Raw genomic sequence first — 19355 nt, 5'->3', positions numbered from 1 at the left:
GACATAGGTTTCCGGGCGGGAGTGGATCACGGTGTGGATTTGCCAAGCGTGCCTTCCTCTTAGCACGTTTCTCCCTTGCGTCCTGAGTTTGAGCGTCTTCAGAGCCCATGACACCTTTGGTAAAGGCTGTTCTCCAATTGGAGCGCTCGCAGGCCAGTGTTTCCCAGTTGTCGGTGTTTATTTAATTTATATCAGGTGTGGGGAACATCTTTGGCCTTCCAGATGTTGCTGAAATTCAACTCTTATTGTCCCTGGGTGTGAAGTCCAGTGGGCCACCATCTCCCTCGATGACCTTTATTTTTCAGATACGGCGGCCAATGTCGATAAAATCAATTCCCTGCTGCCTAGTTTAAACAAACCGGTTATGTTTAACACAGCGAAGTTTGCAGTAAATGCTTCTCAACTCAGGAAAGCCCAAGAGTCCTGTCTGGTGCCCTAAGTTTTCTGCCATTTGTGGATTATAATGTTTGCATCATATGTGCTATATTATGTTTTTGAGACCCGACGTTTCTTTCTTTCTTTGTTTTTCGCTATAACCTGTATTTGGTTTGACCAGTAGAACCTGATGATGATGATGATATGGCAACAACCCCCAAAAATGGTTTTAAAAGGATTTGCTCTAGAATATGCAGAGGCGTCCTTCCGGCTTTGAGCTGTAATCAAACGAGTTGCACCTTTTGAAGGAATAACCGGAGTTTCAGCTCCTTTTGTCTGAAATCTTCTTCACCGGCTCCTTGCTCTCTTTCTCCCCACAGATCCCCCTCGTTCACCGTGCCAAGGCTATGTCTAAGAAACCCTTATCCCTTATGGCCAGCCCCTGGTCCTCTCCGCTTTGGATGAAAACCAACAATGCGTGGAAAGGGAAGGGGTCCCTCAAAGGGCAGGCAGGAGACCGCTACCACAAGGCATGGGCCAACTATTTTGTCAGGTAAAATCGGTATTAGCAGAGGGAAGGGACTGAAGATGAGAGAGAGAGAGAGAGAGAGAGAGAGAGAGAGAGAGAGAGAGGACAGCGGCGTAGCTAGCTGCTTGGGTTCCTGGTGTAGGGACGTGTCCTGCAGCCGGAGGCAGGGTGATCCATGGGGATAGGGCAATCTGCTCATGGGGACAGGGCAATCTGCCCATGGGGCGAGCCTCTCCGCCGCCTCCACCTCAGCTGCCTCGTGCTAAGCCAAAGCCCTTGGCTATCTAGTCCAGAGGCTGCCAGCCATGGCATGTGTGTGAGGGCCTTCATTGGCCAGGGGCTGTGAGCTTTCATTTAAACACACACACACAGAGTAGTCTCTAAGCCAGGAAGGAAGGAAAGAAGGAGTATTGTGTATTAACACATGCTCGGTTTATTATTGTGTGTCCGGTCAGTTTGGTTCATGTGTTCCTATGAGTGAGCTGTTGTCACTGACAAATGTTGACTAAACGTAGTTGAGGAACTTATACTGTCTTGGGCTTCTGACTTTTTCCAAAAATTTAACAGAAAGAATATAAGAAAATAGGCATGTACTACTCATCTAAGTAGTTTTTGTGAGTTGGGCCAGCGTTGCCTCCTGTCAGCAATCTTGGCCATTGTGGCTGCTGACCATTTGCAGCCTTCTCCTTGAATTGGTCGAATCCTCTTTTAAAGCCATCTAGGTTGGTGGCCGGTCACTGCCTGGTGTACGAGCAAGCTCCATCATTTGCCCTGCGTGAATAAGTCCTTTTATTTATCTGTCCTCAAACCTCCAGCTTTCAACCTTCATTGAACGTCCACAAGTTCTTCTGATAGGAAGGAGGGAGAAAAGCTTTTCTCTGCCCACTTACCCCATGCCAGGTGTAAATTTCATAAACTTCTGTCTTTTCTCCAAATGAAAAGGTCCCAAACAATTGCTTCATCCTCGTTTCCGTTACCCTTTCCCCCCTGAACCTTTTCCAACCCTACAGTATTGTTTCTGAGGCGACCAGAACCGAACACGGTATTCCAAAGGCAGCCACACCACAGATTTATACCTTAGTATGGTTGCTTAGAATCGAAGGTTTCAAGGCAGTCCCGCTTAAAGCAACAGGTATATTCCCCCTGTCCCTCTGCCAGGTTCCTGGATGAGTACGCCAAGCGGAATGTGACCTTCTGGGCGGTGACGGCGGAAAATGAACCTAGCGCGGGGCTTCTGGAAAACTACCCCTTCCAGTGTCTGGGCTTCACAGCTGAGCAGCAGCGGGACTTTATTGCTCTGGATCTGGGCCCTGCCCTGGCAAACAGCTCCTACAAGGATATCCGGCTCATAATCCTGGATGACAACCGCATACATTTGCCTAGCTGGGCCAAAGTGGTGAGTACCGCACGGTGTTTTATTTGAACAAAGGAGGTGCCAGTAAGCTCCCTCCCCCATAGCTGTCAACTTATAGATTTGAAAATAAGGGACCAGCAGCCTCGAAAATAAGGGATCGGCAGCCAAAATAAGGGATTTCCCCAGCACAGGTATGTTCGGCTTCTGAGCCCCTCCAAGCCAAAGGCAGAAAGCCCAGCCAGCAGCCAAACGAAGCCTCAAGCGGTGGTTCCCACAGCGCAGCAACCCGGCAGAGGGGATGCAGCAAGGAAAACCACCGTCACCTCTCCGCTGGGAAGCGCTGAGCAAAGGCGAGTCCCCAGGCAACGTGGCCGATTTGATCGGCACAAGGCATGCAAGCTCCACCCCCAGTCGTTCTTAGACTCCTTATTGGGTGAGCAACGCAGCCAAGCAACACAGTTGGGGCTGCTTCCCTTGAAACCCGGGAAATTTAAGGGACATCATCAATAAGGGACAGCAACAGGACATGGCGCTGGGATAAGGGACTGTCCCGCCATATAAGGGGGGGCTATGCCCTCCCCTGCCTGCCCCCCCCCGCTACTGCTGCTTTTGTTTTTTTGTTTTTTTATATAAAATATTTATTAAGGTTTCACAAATTTTATAATCAGACACAACAATACAAACACAAACAAGAAAAACAAGTATAATTTCAAATCCTTATTTTCTTAAAACTTACTTCCCGACCTCCTCATACCTCCCCTTTCTGCATTCCACTTTCAAATTTTTAGTTCAGCAAATCCTCACCCTTAATTTTATCTAATTGTTAACCTTTCTTTTCTTTTAACTTAATCTTTACAGCTGTAATCCACTTACTTTCTAAAGCCGCATCATTTTAACACTCATTAATTTTACAATGTTTCTTAAGATAGTTCTTAAATTTCTTCCAATCTTCTTCCGCTGTCTCTTTTCCCTGGTCTCGGATTCTGCCAGTCATTTCTGCCAATCCCATGTAGTCTATCACCTTCATCTGCCACCGCTACTGCTGCTTTCGGCCCACTGGAGGCGTTTTGGTGTGAAAGTGGCACTGCTAGAGCTGCCGGACTTGATCTCCTTCCGCAGGGCCTGTAAGACAGAGCTATTCCGCCTGGACTTCAATTTGAATTAGCCTGATCCTCCGTTCCCTTTTCCCTTTTTCTTTTATGAAGAAACCCTTCTGGGACCCCACATTTAAACTGTTCCCTGGTCTCCTTGCTTGCCCTAGTAGGACCAACTTGGCCAGTTAGCCCTGGTGATCATTTGATGTTTAGTGACTGGGTTCCCCCCCCCCCAAAAAAAAAAACATTACCCTGAATTTTTGAATTTTATTGACATTGATACTGCATTATGTGTTTTTATGTTGTTTTTAAGTCGCATTTTAATCATTGTTTTATATTTGCTGTTAGCCGCCCTGAGCCCGGTTTTGAAACTGGGAAGGGCGGGGTATAAATAAAATATAATAATAATAATAGTTGTTGTTGTTTTCCCTTATTTCCTTGCCGTGTGAGCCGCTCTAGCCAGGCCACTTTGTTGTACACCTGCATTGGTGGATCACACCAAAGCGCCACCTTGTGGTAGAGGAGGACAGCTTTGCTCGACCACAAAGCAGTGCGGTTAGAGCGGCCGGCACGTCAAGCAAAGGAAGAAAAAGAAGAGCCAGCTGCTCTAGCCGTGCCACTTTGTGGTAGAGCAAAGCAGTCCTCCTCTACCACAATGTGGCGGGGCTAGAGCGGCCCACACGTTAAGGAAAGGGGGGAAAAGATATGTACCGTATTGGCCTGAATATAAGCCACGTTTCCCCCACCCTCCCTCCCAAATTCTGACTGTGAAAAGTTAAAGTGTGGCTTATATTCGCAACCTTATGTTGCCAGCAAAGCTCCCCCAGGAAGCAGCCCGGGTATTATTTTCTTTTTCTTTTCTCCCGTTCAATTTTGAAGGTGCGGCTTATTTGCGGGTGCGGCTTATATTTGGGCCAATACGGTACTTGAACATGTTTTTGAATGTGATTCCCCCCTGCATAATAATAATAATAATAATAATAATAATAATAATAATAATAATGTGTATGTTTTAAAATGATTTTTCCCCCTGCAGGTTTTTTGGTTTTTTTGAATTAATATGCTCCCCTTCTTCCCCTACAGAGGTTGGCAGTAATCCGAGGCACCAACAAAAATTGCGGGTTGCCGGACGTGACGTCCTGACGTTGCTGTTCCCTTTCTTTCTCTGTCCGTGTGCATTTCTTCCCCCGGCCCGATGATCAACTGTCGCTTCCTTCTCTTCTTCTGCTAGGTGCTGAGTGGAGACAGCCCGGCTCACCGTTACGTCCACGGCATTGGCGTCCACTGGTACCTGGACTTAATTGCGCCCATCGCCAGCACAGTAGGAATCACCCATCAGCTCTTCCCGGATTACTTCATTATCTCCACCGAAGCCTGCGCCGGGTCACACTTTTGGGAGAGGGACGTGGTCCTCGGCTCCTGGGATCGGGGGAACCAGTACAGCCGCAACATCTTGGCGGTAGGACCTGTGGTGGCCGGGGTGGGGGGGTGGTTTGGCCCGCCCTGGCTCCTTCTCTCCTCTCCCCTCCAGTTGGCAGTGCGTGAGACTCTTGATCTAAGGGTTGTGAGTTCGAGCCTCACGTGGGGCAAAAGATTCCTGCATTGCAGGGGTTTGGATTAGATGATAATAATAATAATTGTCAGGGAACTGACATCGGAGCTAGAGGCGGAGGGAAGGCTCTCAAATGATGCTGGAGAAGGGCCCAGCAAGGAGAGAGGCAGCTCTGCAGATGGGGAAGCAAATCAGCACAACACCAGGGATATAGAGGGGCTGATGGGAGAATCGGCGAGAGGGCTCCAGGACTCTTCGCTGGACACCAGCGGGGAGAGCACGGGTCCTCCGCTACCCACGCCCACCCTGCGCAGAAGACTTCCGCCAGAGAGAGTAGGAGGAGACTGGGTGTCAAACAACTTTTATGTTGGAAAAGATTTAAGAAACGCCCACTGACGGATTGTGCTAGCGACTGAGGCAGCCACGAAGTGAAAGGCTGCCCAGACTGAAAGGTTTAGCAAGGCAACAAAGCCTGGAGAGGCGGCAACTTACGCACGAGCAACCCATACACATTACAATAATAATAGTAATAATAATAATAATAATAAATTTTATTTATATCCCGCCCTCCCCAGCTGAAGCCGGGCTCAGGGCGGCTAACAACAATAAAAAACAACAACATTCTAAAATCATTTCATTATAAAATTATTTCAAATCAAATTGATGGTCACCATGGGGCTAGAGTTCTGTGAAGATTGCCAAAGGAGGGAGTCAGGCTGTGCCCTGGCCCAAGGCCTGGTGGAACGGCTCTGTCTTGCAGGCCCTGCGGAAAGATGTCAAGTCCCGCAGGGCCCTAGTCTCTTGTGACAGAGCATTCCACCAGATCGGAGCCACAGATGACCCTTCTGACTCTTTGCAGTTAAAACCTAGCAGCTTCTCATTACAGAACCTTAACCAACACGTCACGGGCTGGATTGACTGGAACCTGGCCTTAGATCTGGAAGGCGGACCCAACTGGGTCAAGAACTTTGTGGACAGCCCCATCATCGTGGATGCGGGCAACGATATTTTCTATAAGCAGCCGATGTTCTACCACATGGGTCACTTCAGGTGAGATGATGATGCCTGGAGCTGGCGTGTTTGCTGCCCGTGTGGTGTACTGGTTAGAGACCTGTCCTGGGTCCTGGGTTCAAATCACCCAACCAGCGCTTACTGGATTACCTATCAGACTATCATTCTTATACGAAATCACGTTCAGGCTTTGAGATAGGAGCAACGGAAGAACGTAGAGAATGGACTTTGGGAGCTTAGAAAATAAATATAGACGTGTTTTAATGTAGCTACTAAGGGGGAATAATAAAAAAGCACGAGGGAAGGGGCGACAGGAAGTCAAGAAGAAAATGTGTAACAACAACAATATGATACCGTATTGGCCCGAATACAAGCCGCACCTGCAAATAAGCTGTGCCTTTAAAATTCAAGGGGGGGGGGAGAGAAAAAAAGACAATACCTGAATATAAGCTGCTCCCTTAAGATTGGAGAGAAAAAGAAAAGTAAATTAAATTCAGGGAATAAAACAGTGGTTTTATTTTACCATATACCATATATCTAGTATTTGGGAAACAATAGCTAAAATCACAAATTGCTATTCAGTTGCTACAATTCCGCAGGCACTCACACCTGCAAATGGCAAATGTAGAAGAGAATCCTACGGGTGCTAGAAAGGACCCACCAGTGGGTTAAACACCTGTTCGTAGCACCGTAAATGCAAGTAAAAAATCAGTACTGCACTGTAAAATACGGGGAAAGCAATGGATGACATTAGAATTAATTGCACAACAGTCTCAAGCTCACAAATTGGCAATAAAACGTTTTTTGTGTGTTCTGTTTTACTGTATGTCTGTTTCAGCGGCGATATCATAAAAGCCCATTTTTGTAAGATCACAAATTTAAGCCACACTCTAAATTTTCACGGTCGGAATTTTTTTGGGGAAAGTGCGGCTTATATTCGGGCCGATACGGTATGCATGATTGGAATTATGAATTATTACATAATTTGAAAGGTTTAATAAAAGTTTTAATTAAAAAATCATGACCATAATAATAATAATAATAATAATAATAATAATAATAATAATAAGTCCCCAAGCACTTACCACAAGGCCAGGCTTTCCTGGTCTTCCTCTGATGCGGAACTCCCTGGCTGAGACCTGGCAGTTATCAGACTCTCTGTCTCCTCTCTCTTTCTCTCTGCGCAGCAAATTTATTCCGGAAGGCTCCCAGCGCATCGGGCTGAGCGTGGTGCAGAAAGGCATCGGGTGTAGCCTGGAGCATGTGGCTGTACTTCGCCCCGACGGAGCTGCCGTGGTCGTTGTTCTTAACCGGTGAGTGTTGGGCACTCGGGTCAAAGGCACAGGGCAGATCTTGCAAGCAGGGAACTGAGAGAGGGAGAGAAGCCAGTGACAAGCAGGGTAAAAGCAAAAAGCAAAACGTCGCAGTGGTGTAGCAGTCTAGCACCGCAGGGGAGTCTAGCCTGATAGGTGAGCTGTTCAGAAAGCACAGTTGACCATATCATGTCAATCCAACCTTTTTAAAAAAGATAAGGTAAAGATAAAGGGAGCCCTGACCATTAGGTCCAGTCGTGACCGACTCTGGAGTTGCGGTGCTCATCTCACTTTATTGGCTGAGGGAGCCGGCGTACAGCTTCCGTGTCATGTGGCCAGCATGACTAAGCCGCTTCTGGCGAACCAGAGCAGCGCACGGAAATGCCATTTACTTTCCCCCCGGAGTGGTACCTATTTATCTACTTGCACTTTGATGTGCTTTCGAACTGCTAGGTTGGCAGGAGCAGGGACTGAGCAATGGGAGCTCACCCCGTCGTGGGGATTCGAACTGCCCACCTTCTGATCGGCAAGTCCTAGGCTCTGTGGTTTAACCCACAGTGCCACCTGCGTCCCTCTTTTAAAAAGATAGGCCAGGCTTATCTTCCAAGAGCAGTCTTGTTTTTCAGCCAGTGTTACCTACAGGTACCTACGGGACTGCCTCTCCTTAAGGTCCACAAATGACAACACTTTGGAGGTCCCAAGTCGCAAGGTGGTTAGATTGGTCTCAACTAGGGCCAGGGCCTTTTCAGTACTGGCCCCAACTTGGTGGAACTCTGTCACAAGAGACTAGGCCCCTGCGGGACTTGACATCTTTCTGCAGGGCCTGCAAGACAGAGCTGTTCCGCCTGGTCTTTGGTTTGGACTCAGTCTGACCCTTATGTTTCCCTCCCCTTATGGTTTTGATCTTTGGGCTACTATTAAAATGAGGCTGCATTTTAAATTGTATTTTAACCTGTATTTTAAATTAGGTTCCCCACCATTATGTTTTTATTGTAATTTTACTGGTGTTAGCTGCCCTGAGCCTGGCTCTGGCCGGGGAGGGCAGGGTATAAATAAAAATTTGTTTATTTGTTTATTTATTAAATAGTGAGCATTCATTCTGATCTTTATGCAGGGAGAAGAAATGTAATCAAAGTTACAAAACATAGGAGCAGAACAGAGACAGTTTCCCCCCTGCCGAAAAAAAAGATTAGATAATGCAGAAAAGTAAAAAAACATTTTTTAAAAACCAGTTAAATCCTCTTAAGCTAATAATTTCAAGGCTTCTGAGAGCAGTCTATTTCAGCCATGAAATGTTTGGGGAAACAGAAATGTGCTGTTGTTGTTTTTAAAAAGATCCTCCTCAATGTTAATAATGAGAGGGAGGGAGACCCATCTCACCAGGGAGATCCCACATAGAGGGAGCCACCACCTAGAAAGCCCTGTCATTGTTCAGCACCAACCCATGCAGCCCTGATACGAAGTATTGTTTATTCCTCCTCTCACGTTCTTAATTTGCTTCCTTCCCCCTACTCAGCTCCGGGTTCAATGTCCCCTTTGCCATTTCCGACCTGAATGGCCTTATTCTGACCGAAATCCCCGCCAACTCCATCCAGACCTATCTGTGGAAGCGCCAGTGAGCCCAGCGCTCAGGATTTCACCCCACACACTCAGGAAACTGTGAGCTTCTTCAGCACGATGCACAATGATACCCAGCCCTGGTTTGAGGCCTGACTCGCTTCCTCTCAGATCCAAGTGGGCCTTACTTGGTGGATCTACTCCTGACCGGGCCTGGTTTGGGATCTACCTCATGAACTTGCACTTAAAGCGGATTTAAGTGGCGACGCTTTTGTTTCTGCCGCACATTTGAAATGAGCCAGACGGCAGGGAGACCTGAAGGAAACGGCCGGAAATTCGTTCTCTTGCTCAGTGCAAGAAGATGAACCACTCTGAGCATGAAAGCACCCAGATTGAATAAAATAAAATGAAATAAAATGAAGAAGGCCCCACTGGATGGGTGCCCAGATTTGAAAGGGGAACAACGTGTTCTCTTTGCCTGCTGCTTCGGAGCCTGTTGTTGTTGTTGTTATGTGTGATTCTTTTTCTCGTCGGACTTCTGGCATTAAAAGAGATCCCACTTGGCCACGTTGCCTGCTCTCTGTGTTTCCTCCTCATATCCGGAAGAGCTGTGTGGCCCCTCCACACGGACCCCCAAGTGTACCTATATCCTCGGGCATCCCCCAATTAGACTCTTTTTTATAATATTATATTATTTCATTATTTTATTTTTGCTTGGGGTGGGATAAGCATTTAGTCAGCGCTATTGTTTCTTGCTTTGTCTTGCTTTGTTCTGTTCTGTTCTGTTTTATTATTATTATTATTCTCTTAAATTATTATATAGTTTGTATTTTGCTTTTTAAGGGGAAGGGTCATGGCTGCCTGGGAGTGGGCCTCAGCCAATAGATGGGGTGGGGCAGGTTCCACAGGGGGGGATGTATTGGGACACCCGATCTCAGTGATCACGGGCAGGAGGAGGAGTTATGCTAAGACCAGACCATGTCATTACCGAGGAGGCAGGTTTAGTCGTTGTTTGAGGACTATCCCTGCCTCCAGGTCTGGTCCTGACCGGAAGGATACAGTAATCAGCAAGGGAAACCCACATGACCTGAAAGTGTTGCTGTGCAATGCCAGGTCAATGATGAATAAAACCACTGCCATCCACGACCTGATTGTGGATGGAGGATTTGACCTGGCATGTGTGACAGAGACCTGGTTGGATGAAGCAGATGGGCCTGTTCTTGCCGCTGCTTGCCCACCAGGTTTCTCTTACGCACAGCAACCCAGGTCATGTGGGCGGGGAGGGGGGGTTGCAGTGATTTTTAGGAAGTCATTAGTCTGCACCAGGCGTCCAATTGGGAAGACCCAGTTTTCTGAGTGCATGTTCTGGAAGTTGGGCAATAGGGGCAGTACAGGATTCCTACTGGTGTACTGACCTCCCCGCTGCACCAAGGATTCCCTGCCCGAGCTGCTTCAGGTCGTGGCGGATGTTCTCCTGGAGATACCTAGCTTGGTTGTCCTGGGGGATTTTAACATCCATGCCGACACGACCTTACAAGGGGCTGCTCGGGACTTCGTGGAAAGCATGGCCTCCATGGGGCTGTCCCTGAATAAGTTTGGCCCAACTCATAGCCGTGGACATGCCTTAGACTTGGTGTTCACCTCTATGGATGTTGGTGATCTGACACTAATTAACAGCGAAACAAAAGAAGTGCCATGGTCAGATCACTTCCTGGTGCAACTGGACTTCTCCGCAACCCTTCCCCTCTGCAGGGAGGTGGGACCAATTCGGATGGTCCGCCCCCGCCACTTAATGGATCCAGTTGGCTTCCAGAGAGTGGTAGGGGATGCGTTATCCCAAGTTGATGGCCTTTCAGCTGATTCCCTAGTGGCACGCTGGTATGCGGAGTTAACCAGGGCTATTGACTGTTTGGCTCCGAAGCGCCCTCTCCGATTGCATGGAGCCCGGACAGCCCCGTGGTTTTCCCCGGAGCTGAGGGTGATGAAACAATAGTTGAGATGGCTAGAGCGCCGGTGGCGGAAAACTCATTCTGAATCAGACCGGACACGGGTTAGAGCTCAACGTCGAGCCTACCAAGTGGCAATGGCGACGGCGAAGAGGGCCTTCTTCGCCGCCTCCATTGCATCTGCAGAAAACAGCAGCAGGAGACTTTTTCAGGTGGTTCGCAATCTATCGGAACCACCTGTACCACCGGGGCCTGGTAGGGACCCCAAGATCTCCTGCAATGCTTTTGCAAAGTTTTTTGCAGATAAAATCGCTCAGATTCAGAAGGAGGTAGACTCCACCGTGGGAGCAGGGCCAGGGCGGGAAAGTCCTCGAGTTCTGTCTGGTCCTGTTACATGGGATCAATTTCAACCTGTTACCTCCGAGGATGTGGACAGGCTGCTTGGACAAGTGAAACCGACCACCTGTCTCCTTGAGCCTTGCCCATCCTGGCTGATAAAAGCGAGCCGGGAAGGGCTGGGCGATGGGCTCTGCGGGGTGGTGAATGCTTCCCTCTGTAAGGGGGCCTTCCCAGACCCGCTGAAAGAGGCGGTCATTAAACCGCTTCTTAAAAAAACATCTTTAGACCCGGCCAATTTGGCCAACTATCGCCGAGTCTCAAATCTGCCATTCTTGGGCAAGGTGATTGAGCGGGTGGTTGCTGAACAACTCCAAGTACGCCTGGAGGAAACGGACCATTTGGATCCCTTCCAATCGGGATTCAGGCCTCACCATGGGACTGAAACTGCCTTGGTCGCGCTGGTTGATGATCTCCGGCGGGCTAGGGACAAAGGTGAGAGCTGTTTCCTAGTTCTGCTGGATCTCTCAGCGGCCTTTGACACCATCGACCATAACATCCTTCTGGACCGTCTAGAGGGGCTGGGGGCACTGTCATACAGTGGTTCCGCTCCTTCCTCCTGGGCTGTGTCCAGAAAGTGGTGGTGGGGGATGAGTGTTTAGACCCCTGGGCTCTCACTTGTGGGGTGCCTCAGGGTTCTGTCCTCTCCCCCATGCTTTTTAATATCTATATGAAGCCGCTGGGAGAGATCATCAGGGGGTTTGGACTGGGTGTTCATCAGTATGCAGATGACACCCAGCTCTACCTCTCCTTTAAATCAGAACCAGTGAAGGCGGTGAAGGTCCTGTGTGAGTGCCTGGAGGCGGTTGGAGGATGGATGGCGGCTAACAGATTGAGGTTGAATCCTGACAAGACAGAAGTACTGTTTTTGGGGGACAGGGAGCGGGTTGGTGTGGAGGATTCCCTGGTCTTGAATGGGGTAACTGTGCCCCTGAAGGACCAGGTGCGCATCCTGGGAGTCATTCTGGACTCACAGCTGTCCATGGAGGCGCAGGTCAATTCTGTGTCCAGGGCAGCTGTCTACCAGCTCCACCTGGTACGCAGGCTAAGACCCTACCTGCCCGCGAACTGTCTCGCCAGAGTGGTGCATGCTCTAGTTATCTCACGCTTGGACTACTGCAATGCGCTCTACATGGGGCTACCTTTGAAGGTGACCCGTAAACTGCAATTAATCCAGAATGCGGCAGCTAGACTGGTGACTGGGAGTGGCCGCCGGGACCACATAACACCGGTTCTGAGAGATCTGCATTGGCTCCCAGTACGTTTCCGAGTATGATTCAAAGTGTTGGTGCTGACCTTTAAAGCCCTAAACGGCCTCGGTCCTGTATACCTGAAGGAGCGTCTCCACCCCCATTGTTCAGCCCGGACACTGAGATCCAGCGCCGAGGGCCTTCTGGCGGTTCCCTCCCTGCGAGAAGCCAAGTTACAGGGAACCAGGCAGAGGGCCTTCTCGGTAGTGGCGCCCGCCCTGTGGAACCAGATGTCAAAGAGATAAATAATTACCTGACATTCAGAAGACATCTTAAGGCAGCCCTGTTCAGGGAAGTTTTTAATATGTAACGCTGTATTGTTTTTAACACTGATTGGGAGCCACCCAGAGTGGCTGGGGAAACTCAGCCAGATGGGCGGGGTATAAATAATAAATTAATAATATTATTATTATCATTGGAAGGGATCCTGAGGGACATCTAGTCCAACCCCGCCCTATTGCGACACATGGTCCCCCATCCAATTGGAAACCATACCAGACCCTGCTTAGCTTTGAAAATGTGCTTGCAGTTTTAGCACTGCACCACTTTGGGTCTATTTTAACCTCTGTGGGTACTTCCAGGCATTAGACAGTTCGGTAGCACTCAGCCATTGCTGTTCTGCTTCCACCACAAGTGGAATCACAACTCTGCTTTCGGGTTTCTGAAATCCCAAGTTAAGTTCCTGGTCACTTCCACACCCATGCATTTAAAGCACAACGCTCCCCACCCCCTTTTCTGTGAGAGGGAAAACTACAACTCCCAGATTCTTTCAGGGAATCCATGGCTATAAATGTGCTTTAAATATATGGTGAGGATGTGCCCCAGCCTTTTCCTCAGACCCGAACATTGACATAAGGGGGCAAGATTTTCATTGGGACCAAAAGCAGCCTAGGACCCACGTATCTACGGGACCGCTTCTCCTGGTATGCCCCACAGAGGACCTTAAGGTCCACAAATGACAACATTTTGGAGGTCCCAAGTCGCAAGTGGTTAGATTGGTCTCAACTATAGGGCCAGGGCCTTTTCAGTACTGGCCCCAACTTGGTAGAACTCTGTCACAAGAGACTAGGGCCCTGCGGGACCTGACATCTTTCCGCAGGGTCTGCAAGACAGAGCTGTTCCACCTGGCCTTTGGTTTGGACTCAGTCTGACTCTTTATGTTTCCCTCCCCTTATTGTTATGATCTATGGGCTACTATTAAAAGGAGGCTGCATTTTAAATTGTATTTTAACCTGTATTTTAAATTGGTCCCCCCCCCATTATGTTTTTACTGTAATTTTACCGGTGTTAGCTGCCCTGAGCCCGGCTCTGGCCGGGGAGGGCAGGGTATAAGTAAAATATATTATTATTGTTGTTGTTGTTGTTGTTGGGGAGGGCAGGGTATAAGTAAAATATATTATTATTATTGGTGGTGGTGGTGGTGGTGGGCGTGTTTAAGGTGGAAGGTGGTGGACTCCTTTATTTGATGGCTTTAAGCAGAAGTCAGATGGCCAACTGTCAGGGCTTCAGCTGTGATTTGTGCATTGCAGGGGGTTGGACTAGATGACCCTTGGGGTCCCATCCACGCCTATGATTCAATGAAATACTTCTCCTCACTTGATGCACTCTCAGTCATTAGTCCTGCCCCCCCCTGCAGTTTAGTGGGGGTGGTGTTGTGGTCTAAACCACTCAGCCTCTTGGGCTTGCCAATCAGAATTTCGGCTGTTCGAATCCCCACGACGGGGTGAGCTCCCGTTGCTTGGCCCCAGCTCCTGCCAACCTAGCAGTTCGAAAGCACACCAGTGCAAGTAGATAAATAGGTACCACTCCGGTGGGAGGGTAAACGGCATTTCCATGCACTGCTCTGGTTTTGCCAGAAACGGCTTAGTCATGCTGGCCACATGACCCGGGAAAACTGTCTGCAGAAAAACGCTGGCTCTCTCGGCCTATAAAGCGAGATGAGCGCCGCAATCCCAGAGTCGTTCGCGACTGGACTTAACCATCAGGGGTCCCTTTACCTTTAAGAAAAGAAATGGATATAACGACAATGCTGTTTTGGAAGGGGTTAAAGTCACAGAGTAATAATAATAAATAATAATATGATCAAAGTATGACTCCACAATAATTGCCCAGTGTGGAAGCAGTCTCCCTCATCTTTCCTAAATATAAAAATTGCCTAGTTTACTCACTAGATGGGGCTGGAATTTGTCATAGTGCTGGGAGTTTTTCTCTCTGTACCTGTCTTGCTGGATAGAGACAATTAAGTCTTGCTTTACTTCTGGACAGACATGTACAGTGGTACCTCGGGTTAAGAACTTAATTCGTTCCAGAGGTCCGTTCTTAACCTGAAACTGTTCTTAACCTGAAGCACCACTTTAACTAATGGGGTCTCTCGCTGCTGCTGCTGCGTGATTTCTGTTCTCATCCTGAAGCAAAGTTTTTAACCCGAGGTACTATTTCTGGATTAGCGGAGTCTGTAACCTGAAGTGTCTGTAACTGGAGGTACCACTGTACTCTGAGCCTTTCATGACATCCCTGATTTCCATCTCTCATTTTGCATCCTTTGGCCTGCATTAAAAAACAAACGAAACATTCAAACCTCGGTTTTCAAACGTCTCGGCTGCCGAACGTTTTGGAAGCCAAATGCCGAAAACCCGGAAGTGAATGCTTACTTTTTTACTTTTTTATTTTTATCTTATAACAAGAGAACTTGACGGGCATTACTTTAATCAGGATGTAGCCTTTAACCAGTTCATCACCAGAAAATAAAAGAACAAATGCATGTGTATTTGTTTAAAAGAAGTGAATGCTTACGTGTTCGAATGCACCTTGGAAGTCGAATGGCTTTCAAGGCGCGTTTTTCATTATTTTCCCATTCACTTTGCAGCCAGCCCTTTGATCCCCTCAGTTTTCGAGCGTTTCGGAAGTCAAATGGACTTCTAGAACGGATTACATTCGAAAAACGAGGTTCCACTGTACTCTGTAATTTTAATTAGTTCAATTTCTTCTGGTTCTGCTCATTGGAAGGAGCCACACAGTAACCCTTCTGAGATTACAGCAAGCATTGTCCCCAAACCTTTAAGCAGTCCTTTTTTCTTTGTACTTTTGTCCATTTGCTGTATTTATCTTTCCTGATTTGAACTATAAAATGGTGATTTTCTTGAATCAAAATGAGAGTACCCCTAAACATTTTTAAAAGAAGAAAAGCACTGCCTTTTAAGCATTCCATCGCAACCATAATGACTAGAAACTTTTTTTAAAAGAAAGAAAAAAAAACAACCCGACTTCTCCACCAGTAGCACATTTTGTGTCTTTCCTTTGCTTCCGTGGAATTGTGATGTACACGCAGCTAAACCGACTAAAACTCAGCTATTTCCTGATCTGTTGTGATGTCATGGAATTTTCACAAACACTGAAACTTCTGCACTGAGGAAGTTTTGTTTGTTTACTTCCTAATAATATTCACCTTGGCTGGGCGATGGAGGAAAATTGTCTCCAGTTTCCTCCCTGCCCATCAGGCAGGAAGGCGGAACAGAGGGGAAACTGGGAAACTGGCCAGGAAGTCAAACCAGGAAGTCAAACCCAGGTGAATTGCACTGCACTGTAGTTTTGGAACACACAGCTGTAATCTCTTACCCAGCCCTATTTTAATACATCGCATATGATGCATATGCAGTGAGAACGCCTCTTCCGCTCGCTTTTCCTACGCAATCAGCAACCTTATGCACGTGGACAACAAACTGAGAAAACGTGGTGGGAATTAAAATAATGACGTGGTAGGAAAACAACAGAAGGTTGCCAGAGAGTGGGGAAACCACAGTTGGCTATCCCATCCACCATTACACTCGCCCTGGGAGACTGTTCAGGCTTCGTTGGAGAGCTGGAGCCAGAGCTTTAAACTTGCAGAGTTTAAAACTGCACTGGAAACCATAGCCCAGGGGTCAGCAAACTTTTTCAGCATGTCCACTGTTCCTCAGACCTTGTGGGGGCTCGAACTATTATTTTGAAAAATATACATGAGCAAATTCCTATGCCCCACAAATAACCCAGAGATGCATTTTAAATAAAAGCACACATTCTTCTCACGTAAAAACACACTTGATTCCCGGACCGTCCGCTGGCCGGAATTAGAAGGCAATTGGGTCGGATCCGGCCCCTGGGCCTTAGTTTGCCTACTCATGCCATAGCCTGTGAGTACTCAGTGTGTCGGAATTTGGATATGGGAAGCTAGTTTCAAAATACACAGTAATTTTCCTGTCATCCAACAGTCATGAGTATATAGTCTGTCAAGTTGTGCTGTTGGCAACTGTAGTGAGAATCTCAGTTTGAAAAGCTGACTCATTGATTTGAGCAAGCTACCCAGGAGGTTATAAGGTTCATTTTAATTTTGATTGCATTTTAAACAGAGAATATGTTTATGCATGGTTCTATGTCTGGGCTAATAGGCATTCTGCCCTATCTACAATGGCCTCTGGCTACAAGCAATAAATGTTTATCGGGTAGCAAATGATTCATGCAGCCTCTCAGCTTAGTCGACCTCACAGCCTTGTTGTGACTATAAAACTGAACAAGTCTTATAGAGCAAATAAATATTAAACGTCCAGTTGCCCGAATTCTACTATTTGGGGACTTCAACGCCTGCATTGGGGATGGCGCAGAAGGAAGCCTAACATCACAAGGAATAGATCTGGATGACATTTTCCCCTTTACTCGCACTTCCATGGATAAGAAAGTTAATCCTCAAGGACTGAAGCTTCTAAAATGGGCTTTTCTGCATGATTTTCTAATATTAAATGGATGCCCAGCTGACGCCTCTAAGGGCCAACTTACCTTTTTACACAGTAGGGGAGGAAGTGTCATAGACTACGATCACCTCCAGGTTTGACTACTGTAATTCGCTCTATGCGGGGCTGCCCTTGAAACTGTCCCAGAAACTCCAGCGGGTGCAGAATGCCCGCTCCCCGCATAAAATGGGGGGCGCCCTTTGCGTGGACGTGCGCAGCCCCTGGCTCTGGAGCAGCTCCATCAGCATAGGCTTGGCTTTACCTTCCCTCAGGTGGGATACCTGGAGGTCTCCGCCTACCTCAGTCAGTTGTCCAATCCCACCTGGGGGAAGCGTTGCCAAGGAGACCAGGCCAGGTAGGGGAGGGATTACCTGCCCACACAATAGAGGGAGGATCTTACCTGGGAATCCTCACTTGGCTCCAGAGCTTCTCCTGCCCTACCCACCCTCAGTTAACGTCTTATTTTGCAGGTTAACTTTTCTTCACAGGTTTTGCAGGTTAACTTTTCTTCACAGGTGCAGAATGCTGCAGCGAGGCTCCTCACGGGGTCTCTGCCATGGGAGCATATTCACCCAGTGCTTTACCAGTTGCACTGGCTCCCGGTGGAGTATAGGGTCAGGTTCAAGGTGCTGGTCTTAACCTTTAAAGCCCTTTGTGGCTTAGGGCCCTCGTATCTACAGGACCGCCGCTCCTGGGCCCTGAGGAAGTCAGACTATCCTCCACCAGGGCCAGGGCCTTTTTAGTGATGGCTTCGACCTGGTGGAATGCTCTGTCCCATGAGACTAGGGCCCTGCAGGATTTAACCTTCTTCTGCAGGGCCTGTAAGACAGAGCTATTCCTCCTGGCCTTTAATTTGAATTCAAGCTGATCTTTTATTCCCCTTCGTTCCTTCCCCCTCCCCTTTTATGAAGATTACCTGCTCTGAGACCCCACACCTAATTCTCCCCTGGCCTCTTCGCTGGCCCAAGTAGGACTGATTCAGCCAGCTAGCCCTCGGGATTATCTAATGCTTATTAGATGGATCTCCCCTAAATTGATTTCTGAACTTTGAATTTTATTGTTATTCATGTTTTTATACTGTATTTTAAGCTGCTTTTACAATTAAGTGTTTTAAATTTGTTGTTAGCCGCCCTGAGCCCTGTTTTTGAGCCTAGGGAATTATTATAGTTTCACCACCACTTTTTAGCCTGGTGAAAACAGTAGATGTGTTAGTAAGAACCGAAAGCGATCATTTCCCGCTTTTAGTTACTTTAGCTCCTTTCCTGGATTGTCCGCTCCCTGCAGAGACAACGTGTTCAGTTGGCGAATCTTCGGGCACGTCAAGAGTGAAATGGTCTTTGAAGGTGAAAGATGAAATACATAGGATCTTGGAGAGTGATTTAATGAAGAGCCTACAACACCGCCTCATAAACACCTCAACAAATCCAGTTACGGACTTCCTACAAATCAGTACACTCAGACCTTACTTAGCTAAGCCCAAGGCCACAAATTGTACACAGGGAAATCAGAGAGGTTGGTTTGACGAGCAATGCAAATTAGAATCTATCGGGGGATTTTATCATATGTGGTGGGAATGTAAAAAGGTGAAAAGCTTCTGGGAAACGATTTATAATGAGTTGAAAAAAATGTTGAGATATACATTTACAAAGAAGCCAGAAGCATTTGTATTGGGAATAGTGGGAAGTGACATATATAGAAAAGAATGTAGGCTTTTTTTATATGCAGTAACAGCAGCTAGAATATTAATGGCCCAAAAATGGAAGCAAGAAAAGTTGCCGGCGATTGAAGAATGGAGGATGAAGTTAATGGACTATGCAGAATTAGACAAACTAACAGGAAGGATCCGAAACCGACGTGACCAGAAATTTACCAAAGACTGGAGTAAATTTACGAGTTATATGAAAAGTATTTGTGATGATCAGATGACGTTTGTAGGTTTGCAAAAAGTTCTGTGAGGAGTATTATGGGAAGTATTGTAAAAATGAAGAAGGGGAGAGGATAGGTTAAGAAAGGTAAAGACAATACAAAATTAAGTAATGCAGAAGAAGGGTTTAAGACAGAAGATCATCAGAGGTGCTGATGGAAGTCCAATAAGATTGTATTTGTAATAATTTGTGTGGTATGTTTTATAATGTGTATGTTAAAATCAATAAAAAATTATTTTTTTAAAAAAAATAGAATCTATTGGGGAAAACCTTCCATAACCAATAAGGGA

The 19355-nt window shown here is 47.2% G+C and overlaps 1 protein-coding gene and 1 long non-coding RNA gene across 3 annotated transcripts in view; both read left to right on the top strand.

The window, feature by feature from the left end:
• LOC309520464 (lysosomal acid glucosylceramidase-like) overlaps positions 1 to 9349 on the top strand; it is a 39969-nt gene extending 30620 nt beyond the window's left edge. For both annotated transcript variants that reach the window (XM_082202301.1, XM_082202302.1), the window contains exons 6-11: positions 756 to 928; positions 2063 to 2300; positions 4584 to 4811; positions 5791 to 5954; positions 7103 to 7228; positions 8745 to 9349. In XM_082202301.1, coding sequence (XP_082058427.1) covers positions 756 to 928; positions 2063 to 2300; positions 4584 to 4811; positions 5791 to 5954; positions 7103 to 7228; positions 8745 to 8847 — 1032 coding nt within the window. In that variant the 3' untranslated portion in view covers positions 8848 to 9349. The remainder of the gene's footprint in view (positions 1 to 755; positions 929 to 2062; positions 2301 to 4583; positions 4812 to 5790; positions 5955 to 7102; positions 7229 to 8744) is intronic.
• Positions 1 to 15144, top strand: part of LOC309520794 — a 104131-nt gene extending 88987 nt beyond the window's left edge. Inside the window, exon 2 of the long non-coding RNA XR_014214427.1 lies at positions 14807 to 15144. This is a non-coding gene — a long non-coding RNA (uncharacterized lncRNA). The remainder of the gene's footprint in view (positions 1 to 14806) is intronic.
• The last annotated feature ends 4211 nt before the right edge of the window (positions 15145 to 19355 follow it).

This window comes from Podarcis vaucheri, assembly GCF_965113315.1.
Source record: "Podarcis vaucheri genome assembly, chromosome: 16".
Classification (NCBI taxonomy): domain Eukaryota; kingdom Metazoa; phylum Chordata; class Lepidosauria; order Squamata; family Lacertidae; genus Podarcis; species Podarcis vaucheri.
Note: the sequence above shows the minus strand (reverse complement) of the source record. Positions and strands in the feature narration are given on the sequence as shown.